Raw genomic sequence first — 21694 nt, forward strand, 5'->3', positions numbered from 1 at the left:
GAGAGTAACCATCCAAGGGCATCACCAGCCGATCCACAAACAAAGACAAACAACCAGGACAAATAATACGACAGGCGTCCTTGTGATTTCTGGATGACTGGACGCGAATCGTCTTTCTGAATGTGTGTAAAGTTTCTGCGTCCAAGTATATTTTAGGAGCAGTGGGATTGTGTGCGTGTGTGTGTGTGTGTGTGTGTGTGTGCGCGTGTGTGTGTGTGTGTGTGTGTGTGTTGCCACCTGAAATCATCATTTATACACCGAGAATGATGCTTTGTGTGGACAGTTTCCACAGCTGATATCAACTCCATTATTCTTTACTTAACCTATAATGGAAGCCATACAGCTGGAACCGACCCCCCCCCCCCCAAAATGAGCTCTCCCACTGTGCTCGCTCCCTCCCTCCCATTTTCCTTTCTTTCCACACATCTTTCATTTTATTTTATTTTGTATGATTTTTTTAGCACGCCGGCTTACTCTCAGCGCCTCCATCACAGTAACAGCAATTCAAGCGTGCAATGACCAAAACTGGGAAATAAAATAAAAGAAGAAAAACGCATTACATAGTCCTGGGCGCCTCTTCGCTTGAGTCGCATGAAAAATGATGTGAAAAGCGTTTGTTCTCCCCCTCCATTTGTTAAAAGTTTTTTTTAAATACTCACACACGAGCTCTCTGGCAAACTGCCCTTCTGTGGACATGAAGAGAGTTGAAAGTCAACCCGATTCGTCGTGCTTTGGCTCAAATAATAAACCCCCCCGAAGGTTGGATTTCTGCATGGAACTTTAATACTCATCCATATTCATAAATATTCCATAAATGGCTTAATCTCTTATTCTTCTGATTAGGTCTTAGAAATTCCCACAACACATCGCAGACTGGCAGTATCTCGCCGGCTCCAGGATACACTATTTTCAAGAGCACACACACACACATGTACACACACACACACACATGTACACACACGCACACACACACACACACACACATGTACACACACACACACACACACACACACACACACACACACACACAGACACAGGAGCCGGGTTCTGTTTGCCCCAAATCCTCATGTTCATGGCATGAATGCTGCATGTGTGTGCTTTGAGTCCAGGATCTGTGTCAGCGAGGGTCCAACACGACGCCGAGTCGGCTTCTGTTACCAGAGACCCGCAAAGTTTCTTCTTTTTCATCATCCTCCCTCCTCTCTCCATCCTCCCTCCTCTCTCTGCTCCCATCCTCCCTCCTCTCTCCATCCTCCCTCCTCTCTCCATCCTCCCTCCTCTCTCTGCTCCCATCCTCCCTCCTCTCCATCCTCCTTCCTCTCTCCATCCTCCCTCCTCTCTCTGCTCCCATCCTCCCTCCTCTCCATCCTCCTTCCTCTCTCCATCCTCCCTCCTCTCCATCCTCCCTCCTCTCTCCATCCTCCCTCCTCTCTCCATCCTCCCTCCATCCTCCCTCCTCTCCCTCCTCCCTCTGCTCCCATCCTCCTTCCTCTCTCCATCCTCCCTCCTCTCCTCTCCATCCTCCCTCCTCTCCATCCTCCCTCCTCTCTCCATCCTCCCTCCATCCTCCCTCCTCTCCCTCCTCCCTCTGCTCCCATCCTCCTTCCTCTCTCCATCCTCCCTCCTCTCCATCCTCCCTCCTCTCCTCTCCATCCTCCCTCCATCCTCCCTCCTCTCCATCCTCCCTCCTCTCCTCTCCATCCTCCCTCCTCTCCATCCTCCTTCCTCTCTCCATCCTCCTTCCTCTCCATCCTCCATCCTCCTTCCTCTCCATCCTCCTTCCTCTCCCTCCTCCATCCTCCTCTCCTCTCCATCCTCCCTCCTCTCCATCCTCCTTCCTCTCTCCATCCTCCTTCCTCTCCATCCTCCATCCTCCTTCCTCTCCATCCTCCTTCCTCTCCCTCCTCCATCCTCCTTCCTCTCCCTCCTCCATCCTCCTTCCTCTCCATCCTCCTTCCTCTCCCTCCTCCATCCTCCTTCCTCTCCATCCTCCCTCCTCTCCATCCTCCTTCCTCTCCATCCTCCTTCCTCTCCATCCTCCCTCCTCTCCATCCTCCTTCCTCTCCCTCCTCCATCCTCCTTCCTCTCCATCCTCCCTCCTCTCCATCCTCCCTCCTCCCCATCCTCCCTCTGCTCCCCTGAGACGGCTAAGAGGCTTACCCACCCCCCTCACCCCCTCCCTCCCTACCTTCTTCTTCTCCTTCTTCTCGTCCTTCTTGGTGAAGAGGGTGTGGACCCACCAGATCTTGGTGAACATGCTGCCGTACGCCAGGCTGAAGCCGAGGCCGAGGAGCCACAGGCGGAACTGGAGGAGGAGCGAGGAGACGTGGACACAATTAAAACATTTAATTACATTTAATTACATCTATCAAGGCTGTAGGCTTGGTTTCAGAAATGGCACATAAAATAAATAAATAAACAAAATCATGAAAAAGAATATACATTACAATTATGCATCTATTCTCTCTAAATTAAAATATTAAATATTTAAATATAATATAATAGTTGTATAACCTTTTTTACAATTAACAATTGAAATAATGAAGGCAAATGTAAACAATATTTGTGTCGTTTTAACCTCTCCAAAATGAACCAAAAAGCTGACGGTGAGGAAGATCTGAGATAATAATAATAATAATAATAAATATGAAAGAACATTTAAAACATACCCTTTAAACTAACAAGAAATCACTGTTATTAAGGTTGTTTACAAGATATTCAGTCAACCCTGAACTGTATAATTATATATGATTTATAATCAATCTACCTCAGAAATATTAGTAAATTATACCATCATGCAGTATTCCTTCTGTAAATTGTGTTTTATTTGCTTCTTTCCTGCCTTTTCTTATACGTGGTGTTTTAATCAAGCATTTTAAAAGAGATTATAGCTAAATATAATAACATAGTTCACGTGGGAGTACTTTATCTCAAGCATACATCCCAAACAACCTCGTTAAGCTTATTGCTTATAAGCCGATGCTTATTGACGCACGGTGACAAGAGAAGGTGACTCAGAGGAAAATATCCACTCCTCTCTCATCTGGACAGCCAGAACGTTAAATGCTTTTAAGAAGCTCCGGACGGACGGATAGATTTCCTCAACGTGAGTTTGAGGAAATGGAGAGATATTGCAGCAGAAACTGAAAGAAATATTTGGAGTGGAAGGTCAGAGGCAGAGAGCAGCGGAACAAAGAGCAGAGAGAAGAACTGGAAATCTCTCTCTTTGGCCTCAACAACAAAAAGACTCAACACGGGTGACGGAGGAACAACTCCCACACTTCCTCATTAGCACTGGGAGCCCATTGTCTGCCTGTTCTTCACCCAGCGAGTCACGTCTGAACCACAGAATACCAGAACTGAAATTAATGAATCTCATATTTATGCATCTTTAAAATATCTTGTTTCGAAGTGAATCTGCTCAAAAGACAGCAAAGAGTTCCTCAATATCGAGGTAATCAGAGCCGAGCAGAGCCCCGTTATCTGGACTCGATATAGCTGAAGTGGGCGGAGCCACTGGGAAGCCAGGGGCGATGTGGGTCAGTCCTGGGTCTCTGAAAGCCGACCAAAGCTTCAGGGCTACTGGATGAGGTTAGCATGGCCCCGAGCTAATCTGTTAAACCAGAATCAGTGTTCAGACAGATAAAGCTCTCGCCGCACCGCTGGAATAATAAGCGCTTTAACGGCAAACCGTCCCGCGACGGAAATATCTGAACCAGAATCTTCTCAAGAAACTACTCGCACATTTATCCCACCAAACATGAAGCGATTTTTAAACGGGATCGTTTTTATCAGTGTACTTTCATCCATTTGTGTGATAAAACTCCTAAATTTAACGTTTTAGCAGGAGATATTTGTAGCACGGAAAAAAAAACGCAATGTCCGGATGCTTTAAATCAAACGTAATAAATCAAGGGTAGAGCAGAGAGATGAGACGATGGAAGATTTAATCGGGATAAAAAACAAAAAACACGTTAAGTTGATCGTGGAGAATCTTCGTTATCGGGAATATCGTGAATATCGTGACTTAAAAAGCTGCCTAGTTTCCCGTCACGGTCGACACGTGACAAATAGAGCCTGATTTTAAACATAGAGGATACAAAAAATATTAAATTTCTTTCATTTACATACTTCATTTTTATGATCTTATTTAAGTTTATTTGATGCGTGCTTTCATTTGGACTTTAAGGGGTTAAAATATGGAATATGAATTTTATAAATATTTCATATAACTGGTATAAAAGAAAACCTAATGCATAAAAATCTGAATTTAATTCCTTCTAAGAAAGCATTTTGGCACAAGCATCAAATCAATGAGCCCAAATATTTGCAGACACCCCCTCCTCCTCCCCTCCTCCTCCCCATCACCTCCTGCTGCTGTTACCTGGCAGACGACGGGGAACTGAGATCTGTGGACGTGGTGACCGTCGATGCCCAGCGGGAAGACGGCGGCCAGCGCCATCATGCAGCCCACCGCCGTCATGTTGTTCAGGTACGGCTGGGAGTTCTGGATGTAGCTGCAACGTGACGAACACAAGCAGATGAAGGAGGAACAACAACAACAACAACGGCCATTTTCATTCCTGCTTGAATGTTTGGTAGATTTGTTGGTAAACTGGCATCGTGTCGGCGACCTCTCTGTCTGCTCTCAGAAATGTCATCAATTGCTGTTAATTTATTTAAATTAATATTTTATCATCGTTATCTTTCTCCCGTTCAGACAGTCTGGCAAACAAAACGTCCGAGGATGGATCGCTGCTCGTCTCTGGGCGTCGCTCCATCGCATGACGGACAGTCGTTATTATATTAGTCTGCTGAACGGGTCAAACAACAGGAAAAAAGGACAATTTGTGAAAGTGGAGCCAAAACAGCTGGAACGAACAGGAGGAACCAGGACACTCAAATCAGACTGGAGGGTTTCTATTCTCCCACAATGCAATGCACAAAGGCAATCTGCATCAATCAATGTAATTTGAAAGAGCTCCAGAAACATCTTGGAACAAAATCATAAAAAATAAAAAAAACAATCTTTTGCTGTCTGTTTGTTCATTAATCAGCCAGACTCCAAATTTGCCGTTTAAAGGACGTTTTGCATATTTGATTGCTTCCCGTATGAAGCCGTCAATTATTCTGACTCTTTTATAAACTAACAGATAAAATCTATGTTCAGGTGGTTTTCTGATGGGAATTAATGTTTTTGCAGATATGAGGGGATAAATTATCTTATTACCAACCTAACAGGAACATGATTTCTTGATAATCCAACTGAATTAATCTCTTTCATCCTCTGGGGACCATGAATGTCAAAATACAATATTTTGTGAACAAATGTGGTCGATTTACAAAAAAAGAAGCTATAAAAGTAGATTAAATGACATTATCTGAGTAGTTGATACCGATGGTGTTTCTAAACTACCAACCTGGCTATGTTCATTTTTGTTTACCTTTAATAAACTACATAAAGCATAATTTTTAAAGGCAGCAACAATCCACAGTGGGTGTCTCCAGCTCTCTGCCTACGTCTTTGACACCAGAGGAAAGTTTCTGGTGCTAAACGGTGTCGTTTGTGGACGGGAAGACGGAGCTTCAAGGAGAATCAAGCAGTACGTAATTAGCATAAACAGAAAAAGCACCGAGATTTCCAAGTATTGAGATCCTTCAGTAAAAGTACTAATACCACCTCCTGCATTCTAAACCTTACTTAATTGAAAGCTAAATTTACTTAAAGTATAAAAAGTAAAAGTACTTATTGTGCAGTGAAGTGTTTCATTATTATATATCATGTTTTTGGATCAATATTACTGCTGCATTATTGTGTACGTCTCATTTTACTGCTGTATGTGTTTAAGGATGTGTTGATCTCAGACACACTATCTTTCAGTTCACCACAAACAGTAGGATTTGCCGTGGCTGGTCACAAATGTAAAAAACATCACCAGTACAGTGATTTCCAGTGGTAAACGAAGTAATCAGATCCTGTACTTAAGTAAAAGTACTAATACCACAGTGTGGAAAAATACTATATATATATTTATATTGTATTGGAGAAAATCTCAGTATTATAATCATATTCTGAAAGGCTCCAGATTTCAGATGTGCGCCCACGCAGCAGCTTTCCTCCTCCTGCAGCAGTAGGTGTGTCTTTTATTCTTTCATCCCGTTGACCTGACCTCATGCTGCCCCGAGGTCAGGCTGCTTATTTAATAACACACACACACACACACACACACACACACACACACACACACACACACACACACACACCTTTGATATAAAATCCTCTAACGCTGTAACAAACCATGAATATCTGATGTTCTGTGGAGCTCCGCTTTCTCCCGTTTCATCACGATGCAGCTTTGAGTCGAGGTGACTATGTGAAGAAAAACTGGCATCCTTTTCTCTTGCCTGTGCTGGATTTTATTTCATTTTTTTACAAAAAGAAGTTCTCGTGTGATTCTGAAGCACCAAAATCTGATGTTTTGGCTCCTCGGATGAGTGTTGTGTGATTCGCTGGAGCTTCACTGGACACACGATAACATCACATCACTAACCAGACACAAGCAAGGGAAGGATTTACTCCAACACCAGCTCTCAGCCCGTCCCTCCAGGAATCCCTCCACAGCCAAATTATCACCACAAAAGGTAAAATTAGCATAATGAACATTCGCTGAGAGCACGGGCAGAAATCAGGCATTTCATTTGGGCCGAATTAAACGATTAAAGATGGATTTTCCCCTTTTTGGAATCAAAGCATTTGATTCATCGGTTGCTGTTGTGATTAAACTTTCATCAGATTTAACTAACTTAAACCTAGCCTGCCTTCAACGCTAGCTGATATTTTAAATTGCTATTTTATTTTGGCCACTAGGTGGCAACGGAAACAAGTTGTGAACTCAACACTGACAAAGCAATCAGTTGCTTACTTTGTTTGTGTGCAGCTGTATGTTTCAGTTTTCTTTGGGCTTTTTTTGGACTCTACCAACTCCCGGGGGGGGGGAGGGGGGGATATCTGGCTCTTTAGCTGCTAAATGCTCCACTGTGTTCACCCGCTGGTGTCCAACTGTGTTGTTAACTGCTGCCAGCTGCAGCCAAGAAACAGAGAGCAGCGATGGTGAAACGACATCCGTATAAACAATGAGCTGAAAGCAGAGACGTTCCCATACTATTTTGTTCCTTCGCGATGCCTTTTTTAGCCGAGTACGATACGATGTATGAAACTGAGGTTCCTCGGATGCAGGGATCTTGAAGCATAAATTAGCGGATAAACTCGACGATAACGAGATAGTCCCGCTTGGTGTTCGTGTGATAATTCCTCATTTCACATAAGAATAAAGAGGATCAAGTTGGACTTTTTTTGTCTTTCAGAAAGTGGATTTGTTATGTATTTTTGTCTCACAAGGCCGTCGGTAACAACCTTGTGTTTCTTTTATTTATTGTGGAAACGGCTTACTGAAGAAATATGATTTGATTTGACTGGCGGTGTTTTTGGCTGCTGAGATCAGCCCCTCGGTGAAATTGTGTTTGAAATATAATCTGGAAGAGGAAGGCCTGACTGGCAACACCGACAATCCAGCCAGAGATGCTACAGGAACAAACCTCTCCTGCTTTTCCCCCCTGAAGAAAAATAAGATAAGCTCGTGGACTTACGGGACTTTAAAATCACTTTGACCCGAGCAAACATGAAAATACTGTAAGAGAGACGGCTTCACAGACATGTATTAAGCTTAAAAACCCCAAGATCAAAAGGCAGTTTCTTTTAAATGGCAGTCTATTTGCATTTGCTCTCTGGCGATGCTTAAGTTGTGACAACGCAGCCAGCTGCAGGGATTGAGAGAAGCTCCGCCCACAACGCCAAGTTTGCAGTCCTTTAACTGGAGAAGCAGCGGCGACATCGAACCTCGACAGAGGGAAGGAGCTCTGGTAAAACACGGGAATTATTTTATTTAACATCTATAAACACAGCCATTCCCAGATGGAGTGTAACCACGGCGACCGATCAGCTCTGCTGGAGCATCTGGGTGTTGTGACAGGATTTCATTTCCAGTCACTACTCCCCCTCGAACAGGTGACCTCCGCCTAACAAAACGCTGGCTTTAAACTCCGACGGCCCGTTTAGTCCATCAATCAATGCTGGCTTTAAAAAAACACAACAACAAAACATCCTTTTAATGGTGACCTCCTCTCTGGAGGACGGCTTCACCGCCGTCACTCAAGGACAAACGGAGGGAGCCGGGAAAAAGAAAGAGAAAGAGCTGCAGCAAAACAATTAATTTGCTTTAATGAAAAAGAAAAGCGACAAATGTTTTTTTAATTTGCGAAGCTGAAACTATTAAAGCACAAGGTAAGAGAACATAAAAATCATGGTGCGGAATGTTTCCGATACGATAGTTGGGAAATAACTGTATTTGGTTCATTTATTTGGAAATGTATAAACATAAGTCCTATTTTAACAGTTAAGGAACTCAAATACTGGCATACTGTCAATAAAAAGTACATGAATAACAAAAATATATCATAGAAAAGTCTGATCAATGGATCATATCCTTTATTTATGGGAGATCTTTTGATTTATAATCACCTTATTTCTCATTAGTTTTCAATAAAAAGGATGTTCAGGATAAAAAGACGCAATAAAAATATTTGTTTCTTCTTAAAAAAAAAAAAAACTAAAGTGACATCGGTATGTTTAAGTGCAATTTTAAGAGGTTTAAGCATATTTTGAGTATTATTGGTTATTTTGACCATTTATTGCCCTCATATAGAAGTACTAACTCTCTACCTGCTGCCAAATACTGCACCACGCCCACCTCAATAAACTCGCCTCAAACATTTGTAGCCTGGAAAATGACTGATGAAGACCAAATGCTATCATGTGGGTATCATGTGATGAGATGATCTTGAAGGAGGCGGAGCTCAACTCAAACACTACAGCTGACAAAGACCAAACTTTCCAGTCATTTCCAGGATTTCCGTGGAAGCAAGCAGCTGTTTGGGTCACACGGCGTCCAGAAAGGATGACGCAGACAGACGAGACACTTCACTGATAAGATTCAGTGTCGGTGAACTCACCGGACGTTGCCGTTGTAGATGTTGAACGTCAGACAGACGATGCCGAGCAGGATGCCGAGGCCGGCGAACACGGACACGGCTGCAAACAGCTTCTGAGATAAGAACCTGTACTCTTCTATCACCACCGTCCGGTCGGCCGGAGGCCCGGCGCCTGAAAGGAGAGAGAGGACACATCTCACTGCATTAACGGGACAAAAACTTAAACCAGAGCTCAGATTGTATGCCTAACAAAGTCTGTGGTGTTTATACTGACTGGCTGATTATTTATGCTTATGTGGGCGGAAACCAGAAGGGCATTTTACCCTCAACAGCCTCCGACTGTCCGTCTGTAGGGTTCTGGGGCTACAGACGTGTGTGTGTGTGTGTGTGTGTGTGTGTGTGTGTGTGTGTGTGTGTGTGTGCGTCAGAGGCTAGGCAGAGCACCGCGTGAAGCGGATGTGTCAGATGTCAGAGGAAAGTGTCAGAGTGTCGCCCCCTCGAGGGGCGGCCGGGTGTCAAAGCACCCATCATGCTCTCTGTTTAGATGCCTGTCAGCGCGGTCACACGGCCAAGTTAGCATCTGGTGTCATCTGACCGAGGGATCAGGTTTATAAGAGGGATCCCGCAGGGCTCACCCCGTTAACCTTTAGATACGTCTTAATACCACAGAGAAATAACGACCCGGAAACCGATTATTATATAAAATGATGAGCTGTCGCCAACACTGGCATGGGATACACATTTGTTAATTAAATTAGACTTTTTCATATCCAAAAGCCGTTTTCTGTTGGTGAAACTGAATTCAAAGCTTTTTAAGATGTTATTAAGACCATCCATATATGCGTCTATTTATTCTTTCCACATGTGGCATAAAGGAAAATGTGTTGTTTACGAGAATGTTTCAAGAGCCAGAAAGTGTTCGTCCATCTGTGCGATTTAAGGCAGATTATTAAATGAGCTATATGAGAGCGTCCCAAACTCGTCACATGTGTTTTTAAAGTCGGGCTGAAATGGGAAATTATTGAGATCACATGCTGGGGGGGCAGATTATTCACCTATTTAATGATATATGCCGAAAAATGTACAAAAAAATGATGTTTTCTTTGTATTTTTATATCAAAATCAAGCAGCTTTAAACAAAACGAAGCATGCTTACATCATCATGACATCCTCCATCAATCAATCTGAAACTTCTGAGGAGAACAAATGGATCAAATAGAATTCCAAGTGTGAACGTGTGATTTTTAACACAACACAAGTAAAAGTGAGCAAAAAATGTAATAAAAACTGCTCCAGAAGTAAGAAAACCTAATTCAAATCATGTCAACTGATCAAGTACAGCTTTGGAACAGAGCCTTCGTATGTTCACATAATGGTGTTTTAAAAATATATTGTTCATCTTTCTTTTTAACAGCCTGTTTCCCATAATCCTTTGTAGTCTAAAAACATCCAGCTCTACTAAAAGAAACACAGAATCACGTTTTTCACCTTTTTATTACATGAATCTTTGCTTTTATTGACTATGACCTCAAGTTTTTATTAAATAACTATTTAAATGTTATTCTCATCATTCTATCCTGCATTATTGTAATATTTCGTTTGCAACTTTGTAATTAATTTGTATATAATATACAATTTAACAAAGCACATATTAACTGCGATTATGTTATTCATTAAAGAGGCTGCTTAAGACTGTATGTGTGAATGAATGAGCAATAATTAATGGTGCGTGTGTGTGTGTGTGATGACCGTGCGCCATTTAAACCCTCCTCCGTCCTTGATCAAGGAATCAGGACAGGGTGTTGCCATGGAGACCCAGCTCTATAACAGTTGCCACAGCGATTAGGAGAAGAGCTGAGCTGAAGTGGTTGTTAGGGCGACCGTGAAGAGAGTGAGAAAGAGAGACGGCTGGTAAAATGCACAGGAAAACAACCCCCCCCCCTTCCTCCTCCCTCCCGCCACAATAAAAGACACAACAAAAACTTCACCCCCGAACTGAGTCGGCTCCAGAAAGCAGGAAATTACTCATTTCCTGTCAACGTGTAGATGTCAGATGTCAGAAAGATGAAATCAAGCTCCGACAGAGGAGGCAAGGAATCAAGTGAACTTCATCTCCGGGTGGGTTTGAACCCGGCGGGGTTTTTAACTGGGCTAACACCGAGCCGGTCACGTTGCAGCGAGTCGAAACTAAAGAGCTAAAAGGAAGGACATGTCTCCACGGGTCAACCGTCCCTCACCGCCTGATGCTGACCTGGAATCACCACCTCGCATCCTGCTGGGTTCAGTTAAGCCGTGGCAACTGATCACCTCCTAAAAAACTCTCTCTCCACGGAGCAGCGAGGCATGCAGGATTGATTAGTGGCACAGTCTGTCCAGGCACAAGTATGTCACGTCTCCAGGGAGGGACGCGGCCGGTAAACAAACCACATACGCTTCTTTGGCGTCTGAGGAAAATCACGAAACCGGTTTTCACGGCGAAACTGGAATACGAGACAGAAAGTCGGGAGACGAAGTCTGGTCACGAAGGCTTCGAGATGCGAGACGTAAAAAAAAGACGACAGGTGTTCCCGAAAAACAAAAAAACACAAGGGGCAGCTTCGGTTTGTGGTTTGTCCCACTTAGCAAGTCGGTCAGCAGCTGGAGCCGCAGCAGTCGCTGTGACACGGAGGCAATTAAGGTGCTTTAAAACCCGTCGCAAAGCCCCCCGATTTCTGCAATTTGGTTCAGAACTTTCAGTCTCAACTCAGTCAAATTCTAAACCCCACGGACGTGACTTGCACTTTCCGAGGACATCATTATCTCCAATGTCCATCAAAAAAGAACCCTCCTATAGCTGCCTTAAACCCTGAAAAAACAAAAGAATCTTCTACGGAGAGGGGGAGGAATGCAGGGATAGTCGTCTGTGCTTCCATTGCAAACAGGAAACTGCTAAAAGCTAATTTGGCGTATTTTTAATTAGCGGTACACACAATTTCCCGGCTCGGTGCGTACCTCGGCTTTGAGGTCACGCTTCGCTATGTTTTTCAATACGATAAGGAAAACAAAGAAAATGCAGAAAATGCTCTTTTTTTGTAATTTGTTTTGAACATTTTAAGCATTCAACAGTTGCTCGTTGGGCATAATTCCAATTTTAACAGTCAAAGCAGTCTAATGCCAGCATATTTAATAGAAATTATTAAAAAACGGTGATGATTCCTGAACTGTAACTTAAACCCGACACTTAAACACACATGTGAAGGCTCGTTGTCGTGATAAACTCGTGACTCTGCAGTGGGAGGAGCCTGAACGCCCTCAAGTCCGTATTTTTTTTGGTTTTCTTGCTCCGCTAATCGGCACGGTTCAGGTGTCGCCGTCGTGAATTAAATGTCGTGTTTCCACAGATGAACCCGACTTCAGTTTAACAGAACGCAGTTTCGTTTCGCTAACTGGGCTAAACCAACTAGCACGCTACAGCTAACAACAAAGAATTTGTGTGCGAGTAGTAAAAAGAAAAGCAAAACTCCCTGTATCGGAAATTTTCAGTAGGAATACGAGTACCGTTACGAAACACATCTGGACTACAACCCTGGAATCTGATTGGCCGGCCTCCCTGGGCTCCCTGGAGGCCCTCTTGGACTACTTCCTGTCTATTTGTGTTCAGGGTGCCTCCGATTTTGTGTCCAGCAGATATTTCTTACATGCTACGCTGTTCAATGTGTATTATTTGGGAAAATAATTCCTAAGATTGTAGGGCATTTAAAAAAAAATAGTAATTTCAATGTGCCCCTACATGGCCGCCTCCCAAGAAAAAAAATCTAGACACGCCCCTTCTAATAGCCGCCACATTTGAGTGTGCAGAGCGTCTGCATACAAATAACCAGCGGTGAAGAGGAAATCCAGCATGTCATCTACAGCGAGAGTCTAAATGGAGCCACAGCGAAGAGGTCGGATATCAAAGCGCCGAAAAAAACCCAGACAGACGAGACAACGAACACAGGTAGACGGGGTCGTGAACTCCATCTCACCTATCCAAACATCGTTTCCAAACCAGGAGAGGTTCTTCTGCGAGCTGTCATAGTAACCGATCTTCTTGTAACTGCCTCCTGGATGAAAACAGGGAGTGAAATAACATCACAAAGTCAGACATTTTCATTAGTAATGCTCCTTCTCGTCCCTGGCGGTTTGCATGGGATCACTGATCCCGGTGCAGCATTAACTCGACAGAAAACCAGGATTTAGCTTCTGTTTTTAGGTGTTTTTGTAATAGCATGCTACAGGAGAGTCACACAATGAACAGATGAAAAGAAACGAGGGATGACAAGGTGCATAAAGAAGGACAAACAAATAAGCACCAAGGGGAGAAGAAGGAGGGAGAAAAAAAAAGGAGCTTATGTGGCGGTCTTGACCAGGAATACTGATGAGGTCCCACAGTGATTCAGGGATGCAAGTCAGGTCGTCTCATTGTGGATGTCAAATTACCTCGACGCCACAACTGGAGATATGAGACAGTGTGATGGAGGGGTGGGGGGTTAGGGGGCAGGATTATAAATCCTCATCCTTTAGGACGCCGGAGGGAACAGAGGTAGAAAATAATCCTCAACCTTATCCTGTAGCGGGGAAACTCATTAAGTCACTGGTGACAAATAGGATGCCGTTTCCAGAAACAGCTTAAAACGAAGGCTTGTGCCCAATTAGAGCGAAGCCTTGAGTCAACACACACACACACGCACGCACACGCACACGCACACACACACACACACACACACACACACACACACACACACACACACACAACACACACACACACACACACACACACCTGCCCAGTCGCATGTGCAATTATAGGATGTTGAAACCGATCGCAGTGAAGCCTGCTCCCTTTGGTCTGAGCTGAAAGCAACGATCGATACAGTCAGCTGGGACCTCTATTTTAATTTCTATTTCATTTTTTTTTTTTTGTGACATTCACTGCGATGCAACATCTGCGGGAGCGTTTTTACCTTGCAGTTGCTCGATGAGAGTCATCGCCATCCTGGATCCCTGGGCGTCAAACACCACTTGGCCCTGGAGACACAGACAGGAGGACGTTTTATTTAATTAGCATATTTAAATGCAACGATTAAGGGAAGAGTTTGACATTTTGATAAACACATTTTGCTTTCCTGTCGAGATGTGAAGAGGAGAAGCTCGCTGCCGTGCAAATACTTAATAGGAAGCCACGGTCAGTTAGCTCTGGGCCCTAATTTCTCATTTAATTAATGAATTGATCAAAAATAAATTGCAAACGTGTTCACGAGCTCAGAACATGATGATGGAAGTGTTTGATGGCGTTGCCGCGCTCACTTAATGTTGCTGCAGCAATGTTTTACCATTTGTAACACAGATTTGGTGCTAAAGGGAAAATAAATACACTTTTGACACTTGATTTCTGCATTTCTTCGCCTGTAAACTGCTCGGGAAGCCTTGCCACACCTCCACTGAACGGCGGCGTCCTACGGGAGCTTAAGAGGTTTTCAATGAATACCTCTCTGGAAATGTGTAAAAACAAAAAACCCAACCGTGATCATTAAAGGCTTTGTAGAGGTAGAATGTGTGGCAGAGCCGTGTGGATTTAACAGACGTGTCTAACGAGGTGTCCGGGGAACCAAACAGCTACTCTACTACACTTAATTGAATTATTCTTATGTTCCTTCCAGGAATGAGGAATAAACACTTTTATTATTATCTTGTTGTCATCCCCGGCACGTACCGAAACGCCTTCAAAGGAGCTGGTGTTGAGGGCCCTGTAGATCTCCGACGTGATGTCATGGTTGTTGTAATTGAAATCCTCCAGTCGTCGGCCTTTGGCCTTCAGCGGCGCCACGGTCTTATTGAGGGCGAGGGCCAAAGCCCAGACCGCATCGTAGGCTAAGGGGGCCTCCTGAAAGCCGCCGGTCTCCTCGGGGTTCACGCCGCCCAGACGAGACATCAAGGTGGCGATGAACTCTTGTGATGTCTGATGGAAACGGGACAGAAAACATATCAAAGGGGGGGGAGAGTCCATCTGACGAAACAAACCATTAATACGATTAAAGATTAATAAGCATCACTCAACGGCAAAGAGATTTAAAAAAGGGGGGGATCATCTGGAGGAGTTGTGTGGTAGGCTGTTCTCCGCTGAAGTTTGGGTGTTTTTGGAGATTTTTCTTGAGATTTAAGAGGTCGAGAGCTTGAAAGTAAAACGCCGCTCGTAAACGACGACGGCGTTAACCCCGGGGATGAAACCGAGGGCGAGGGAATCCACCCGACGTCTCACTGCAGCTTCATCTTTAATGCATGAGACATGAAAGTGGCATCAATCTTCATCTTGAATCCATCAAGTCCAACAGCTGAACTATTCCTTTAAACATGAGCTGGAATACAGGGGCGGTTGTCTCATTAAATTACAGATGCTTTAGGAAAATTAGCCTTCTAAAAAGTTTCTAAACTGGCTCATTTAATACAAGTGTGTAACACGCCCACATCTGTGTGTAACACGCCCACATCTGTGTGCAACACGCCCACATCTGTGTGCAACACGCCCACATCTGTGTGCAGCCGGGGGATGAAGATATCGATGGTGATGGTGAGATGATGTGCCACAGCAACCATGTCTGCAAATAAAAAGACTTAACTTAAGGAGGTGATGAATTTCACCGTCGATCCGACATCCGCTTCAGTAATTAAACACCAATAAATCTCCCTCTGAGAGCGAGGATACACGTGTGAACTCAGATTATTGCTGCCGATCACCAAGGTGTCCCAGGGGATTCTCTGGGGGCCAATTAGGGCCCCCACACACACACACACACACCCACCCACACACGCCCGACTCAGTTATGTCAAATTCATCTCATTGAAATTCCACCTTGGCGTTTGGCATTTAAATGTGCCACTGCCTACTGAACCGCTGCTGCTGACAATGTGCTATCGCGGCGCCCGCTCCGCCGTAACCGCCACGTCCAGGCTTCATCTCGCCGTCTAGAAAGAAATACGCCCATTTCAAAACTTGGGAAATTGAATTTGAATAGATTGACTGCGAGGCGGGAGTTCAGGCTGTAATTCTTATCGGCCGTTGAGCAGCACGTCAACAGCTAAATCAGCAGGTAGCGGCAGGTGCTGCATGAATATCAACAACAGCTGCCGATGGAGCTCCGGAGAGGAAGAGGAGGGGCGGCGAGGAAGGTGGGGATGAGGAGAAAGGGAAGATGGGTAAACAAGAAGAAAGAAAGGATGATCCAGCGTAGACCAGCTGAGTCTGAGGAGGTCGAACAATGAGAGAGAGTTTAAGAGGATTAGAGAACGACGGCTACCTGTGAGGCAAACTTAGAAAAAGACAGTATTATCATCCGTCTTCTATACCTTCTGTCAGGAAACGACTGATTCAGGTCACACGCAGTTCATTGAATCTGTGACAGTGTTGCAATGAAAAGAAGAAAAACTTGTGGGAATCGATTTGTTTCAGACTTGTTGTTTGGGGATGAAAAAGAGTATTTAAAAAAAAGAGGTACAATCTATGAAAACAGCTCAAACCCACTAACAGGAAATCCAAGATAAGATACTCTCTCTCTCCTGGATGTTTCCTCCTTTTATTGCTTCTATAAATGGGAAAAAAGCAAAAAAAAACGTCTAATTGAAAGCAGATTTCTACAAAGTAACGCTAATTAATTTCAGTATAGCAACCGTAGCCGGGGACGCTGATTAACCAGCTCCCAAACTCAGGTGTCTTTAACACCACAATCACGGCACTCAGGCGTTCCTACCTGCACCCATTAGGCTGGACGTCTGTCGGATTAGGCCCGCCGAAAATAATTATGCAATCGCTTATTTTACATGTCTATATTTTTTTAATTAATTGGCATTACATTGTAGAAATATGCTTTCACTTCAACATCAAAGAGGCTTTTTTTGTAAAATCTTGACATCCGAGGGGGTGAAACCTTTTTATAGGCACCGGAGCAGCGTGTTTGACTGACAAGCTTGAAACCGCAGTGCAATACAACCATAGAAATATATATATATATATATTTTTAAAAAAGCCTGATTTTTAGGGCTTATTATTTATTTTTAATTCAGCTCATGGACGCACCAGAAGTAACAAACGTACTTGCTCTCGTTTCTGTGTTGGTTTTAAAATGTGGTCGAGCCATTTGTTGTTGAAAACCTGCCTTGCTTTTTTTCCAAACCCACCATTTAACCAATAATGTGCCGTCTCTGCACCTGGCTGTTAAAGGGGATGGGAGATGACACTCTGATTAGTTTAATTCATGTTATGGCCAAAACACACCTATGATTAATTAGGAGACTGAATTAAAAAACTCAGATTATGCATTGATTAACAAGCAGAAGTGTAGAAGAGTCTGCTCAACATCCGGCGAGCTAACATGCTCACAATAACGATGCTAACACGCTAACGTTGCATTGGTTTTTGCAGGTTCCGTCCTGCAGACTCTGGTACATAATCAACGTCACATTTGCACTTTATCCCCACTTTTCTTTCCATAAAAACACAGCTGATAATGAGTGTAAACTGAGGTGTATTTTCCCGTTTAAGTCAGTTAATGGAGTGTACTAATGTGTTGGTATCGGCCGGCATGAATGATCTACAGATGTTTCCTTCCCCTTATATTAATCCTCATCTGTAATTAGAATTACGCGTGATCCCCAGTTTCTGTGATTTGTTGTTCATGTATCCGTACAAAGCACAGATGTGCCATTATAAGCTCAATAAGTCGACCCAAGTGCCTCAAGTATAACACAAATGTGACTAATTATCAATTAGAGGAAGAAAATAAATCCCATTTCTGTTCTAATGTGATTCTGAGAACGGTTCCCACCATGTTGGAGATGCCGCGGACCGTCTCCGGGTTCAGCATGACGATCTCGGTGGTCACGTGACCCTCCACCGCCTCCGTCATGTTCTCCACGGTGCAGTTGATGGCGGGGTCTTTGATCTTGAACCAGTTGTCGGCGTACCAGCCGATCAGGAACCACACCACCTTCTTCCCGTAGAGCTTCTCCTTGAACACCTGCAGCCGGGGGTAAAAGGGAGGCCGATACGGAGAGGAGGGAGGACGAAGGGAGGGGGAAGGATGATAAACAACGAGGAGAGTTATTCCCAGATACGTGTTGTATCACTGCCAAGTAAAGGAAACTCATTCAGACATCCAAACAGCTCATTATGGAGATCCCGTTTCTGCTAATAGCCGATCAGGGTCTGTCCATCGGGATCAATCCAGCGAGGAGGGGAAAAAAGAAAAGAAAGGGAAACCAACCTCACAAAACACCTTCCTGGCTTCGGTCTCATAAAAGAGCCCCACGATGATCCTGGCGTCTTGGCGCTGCGTCAAAAACAGGAAGACGAAACACTGCTTAGTTACATCGGCGGCGGCGACGGTTCAGCTTCACTACAGCACAGCTTGACGTGGCGGCGCGGCGCTGCCAAAGTTCCTGCTGTTCAGGAGTTGCTAATTAGCATGGCGCATTAATTTCCCCTATCAAATCGCCTCTATGCTAATGGTATGGTGTGCAGCTGTGAGTTGGAGGAGGAAGGGGGGGTGGAGGTGTGTGGGTGGAGGTGTGTGGGTGGAGGCGTGTGGGCAAGCAGCTGAGGTGAATTTTTAATCAAAGCACCTTGAGGTTCTTGACAGCGACAGCCGGGTCGGTGAGGAAACTCTGGCGAACGCTGATCTCGATGCCCGCCTCCTTCGTCCTCTGCTCCAGATCGTCCAGAGTCTGTGAGATGAAAGGGGAGGGCAGAGGGAGACAGACAGGGAGACAGACAGGGAGACAGACGGGGAGGGGAGAGGGGGGTCAGAGAGGCAGCTGAACCGAGACAGACAGAGCCGACGGGTTGAGATTATAGAGAAAGACAAAAAAAAAAGAAGCAAAGAGACGGCAAAAAGAAAAAAGAAAAAAAGATCTGAAGTGTATATGAGAAACATCCAGAGAGGGATGGAGAAGAAAAGGCAGCATGGGAGATAAAGAGAATGGATTTTTTTCAGGCAAAGAACACAATTGGAGAGCAGAGAAGAAGAAGAAGAAGAAGAATGTGAGAAAGGCAGAGAGGAAGGAACGTGAGAGCGGGATCATTAACCTCCATTACAGCAACCAAGCCAAAGATGTCAGGGTATTGACCCGCCCCGGCCTGGGAGAGATATATTGCGTGATCAATATTTCTCACAACCAATACTCCAACAAATTACTTACAAAAATCCCTCCCATCAATTTCCCCCGGAGAGTTTGAAGCAGCGTCGCCCGAGAACACGACAGCTCTCATAAACAAACACACAGAGGCGGGCGGGCGATAAGGAAACCTGACACTTTGGGAAAAAATATGATGGAGCCAAAGTGAGAAGAAGAAAAAAAAAAAAGGAAGGCGTAAAATTGAAGGCGAGATAGAGAGGATTGGAAAAGGGGCACTGACCGAGGTGAAGACTTCGGTGGTCTGCTGGATGGTGGCGATGCGGGTCCACTTCCACTTCTGGAAGAGCTGCACCCTGGTGGGGTTGTGGAGCGTGGCCGACGGGTGCGTGCGGAAGAAGGTGGGGAAGCGCTGGCGGTTGGAGAGGGCCGGCGAGCTGGAGCCGTAGGAGAGCTGGGAAACCGGGGAGGGAAAACGGCGATTAAGGCAGACGTTTATACACCTCTGACGACAGAACAGACTTCAATCCAAATGTATTCAAATCTCGTTCCTCCCCTGAACGCCGAGTTCTTTTGATGGCGAACGGCGGAGAGGAATGCCAGAAAAAAGAGACAAGAGAACCAGAGAGACAATCACCTGCTCCCAATTTTCTCATTTTCTCTCCTCACCCGCTCCCTCCCCCATCCTGCCTCCCCCCTCGGGCTTATCAGGTGTGCAGATAAACACTGTAATTTCAATTTGTAAAAGAAAGAAAAGAAAACGCCGCATGCAGGATTTCCCCCATGCATATACACCACCATGAAATTATGATGACACATTCTGTTATTACAACAACAACAAAAGCGCTAACGATTGTTTCACTGGAGTGTTTTTTTTTAGGTTCTGGTTTTTAGGCTCGATTCCCACAAGACGCAGATTGCTGAGATGTGCGTCCAAAAGCAGCAGGGAGGAGGGACGGTTGGAAAGTACAGGCAGAAACACGGCACTTCCTCGAACAACCAGTTCCACAGCGACGGATGATAAAATCCTTCGACAGGTCTCCTTCTCAACGAGGAACCTGGACCCCCCCGTTACCTAGGCGACCCGGGATTGTCCACCAATGGGAGCGAGGGGTGTGTGGGGGCTTGACGCTGACTCCCAACTATAAATAATAAAAAAGATAAATCCCCCATGGGCACAGACAGGTAGAACTAGGTGAAGAACACAGGGAAGGATCTGGTCGTCACATACAATTAATACAACACATACAACTTAATTAACTTAGTTGTAAGCGATGACATCATCAGCCATAAATCTAATAAAACCTACAAAAAAAACAGACATGGCTGTATGATTGAGAGATGTTTCTTTTGAAGGACCCCCTATCGCATATCATTACATTAACTCGGGTCAATAATAATGTGCCGTGTATAACAGTACTTTGTAATCATGTATGTATGAGCCATTAAAATAATAATAATATATTTATAGAGCATATTTGTATTCTATATTGCCATTTCTACACCACAACTTCACAACAGGAAGATTTATATTTGCTTACTATAGTTTGTATTCATGTTAATGTGTAATTTTGGAAGAAAAAAGTTTGAGATGAAATCTGTGGACCTCCTGTTGAAGATCTCTAAAGTAAATCGCTCAAAACTAGAAGAAAATCTGACACAAACACACACACACACACACACACACACACACACACAAACAAACACAAATCTAAAACGGAGCACAAAGCTTCCGTGGCAGAAATAGACCGACTCTGCAACAGACAGACAAAGTTCTGCACTGAAGCTTCCCCCGTCCCAAAAAAACCCAACAAACAACATCTCTCGGTTCTCAGTTCCTCAGCTCTGCGTCGCCTTGTAGCAGCAGATCAATGGCCGCCGACGGCTTACAGTGCTTTTGGAAAGGGAGAAGGGAGATCAAATTAACGCTGTGCCAAGAGGAGCCGATGGAGAGCCCCGTCTTGATCAGCGTCCAGAAACGGAGGTTTGCTTCCTCTTTTTTTTTTTTACCTCCCTGGCTCTCTGATGAGGCTGTTTGACATGCGAGGAGGCTTCGGCAGGCAGGCGGCACACAGAAATAATTGAGTGTGGCGGTTAGGAGGTTGTGCCAGTGGTGGCGCGTAGTAAAGAAAGACGGATCCCTTTTGTGTGCGCGGAGAAAACGGCTGCTTGAGATGAGGGAGCGAGGCGGAAATGAAGAGTGGGAGAGAAAGACGGAGAGGAGGAAGGAAGGAAGGGAGGAAAAGGGGGCTCGGATTGGAGGGTGCCAGCTCCAGGCGGCGTTGACAGACAGAAAAAAGGAAGGCAAAGAGTCAAAATGTGGAAAAGAGTTTGTAATGATGAGGAGGGGGGGGGGGGGAACCGGAAACGAGAAAGAGGTGATGCCAAACCGCCGAGAACCAATTGTTCCCGGCGACTAATCTCCGGATGAAACTTCAATTACGGGACAAAGCTAATAAGCAGAGCGCCGTGAGTGACGGAGCGGCAGATCAAGAGATGTCGAGAT

At 44.7% G+C, this 21694-nt stretch overlaps 1 protein-coding gene across 1 annotated transcript in view; it reads right to left on the minus strand.

Annotated features, from left to right (window-relative positions):
• The window catches only part of gabbr1a (gamma-aminobutyric acid (GABA) B receptor, 1a), a 60849-nt gene that overhangs the window by 9950 nt on the left and 29205 nt on the right, over positions 1 to 21694 (minus strand). Inside the window, exons 9-18 of the mRNA XM_084026440.1 lie at positions 19472 to 19642; positions 18679 to 18780; positions 18321 to 18386; positions 17883 to 18074; positions 14777 to 15022; positions 14028 to 14091; positions 13053 to 13130; positions 9070 to 9220; positions 4385 to 4517; positions 2189 to 2305 (exon numbers count right to left, since the gene is read on the minus strand). Coding sequence (XP_083882566.1) covers positions 2189 to 2305; positions 4385 to 4517; positions 9070 to 9220; positions 13053 to 13130; positions 14028 to 14091; positions 14777 to 15022; positions 17883 to 18074; positions 18321 to 18386; positions 18679 to 18780; positions 19472 to 19642 — 1320 coding nt within the window. The remainder of the gene's footprint in view (positions 1 to 2188; positions 2306 to 4384; positions 4518 to 9069; positions 9221 to 13052; positions 13131 to 14027; positions 14092 to 14776; positions 15023 to 17882; positions 18075 to 18320; positions 18387 to 18678; positions 18781 to 19471; positions 19643 to 21694) is intronic.

The sequence above is a fragment of the Eutrigla gurnardus genome (genome assembly GCF_963514095.1).
Source record: "Eutrigla gurnardus genome assembly, chromosome: 14".
NCBI lineage: Eukaryota > Metazoa > Chordata > Actinopteri > Perciformes > Triglidae > Eutrigla > Eutrigla gurnardus.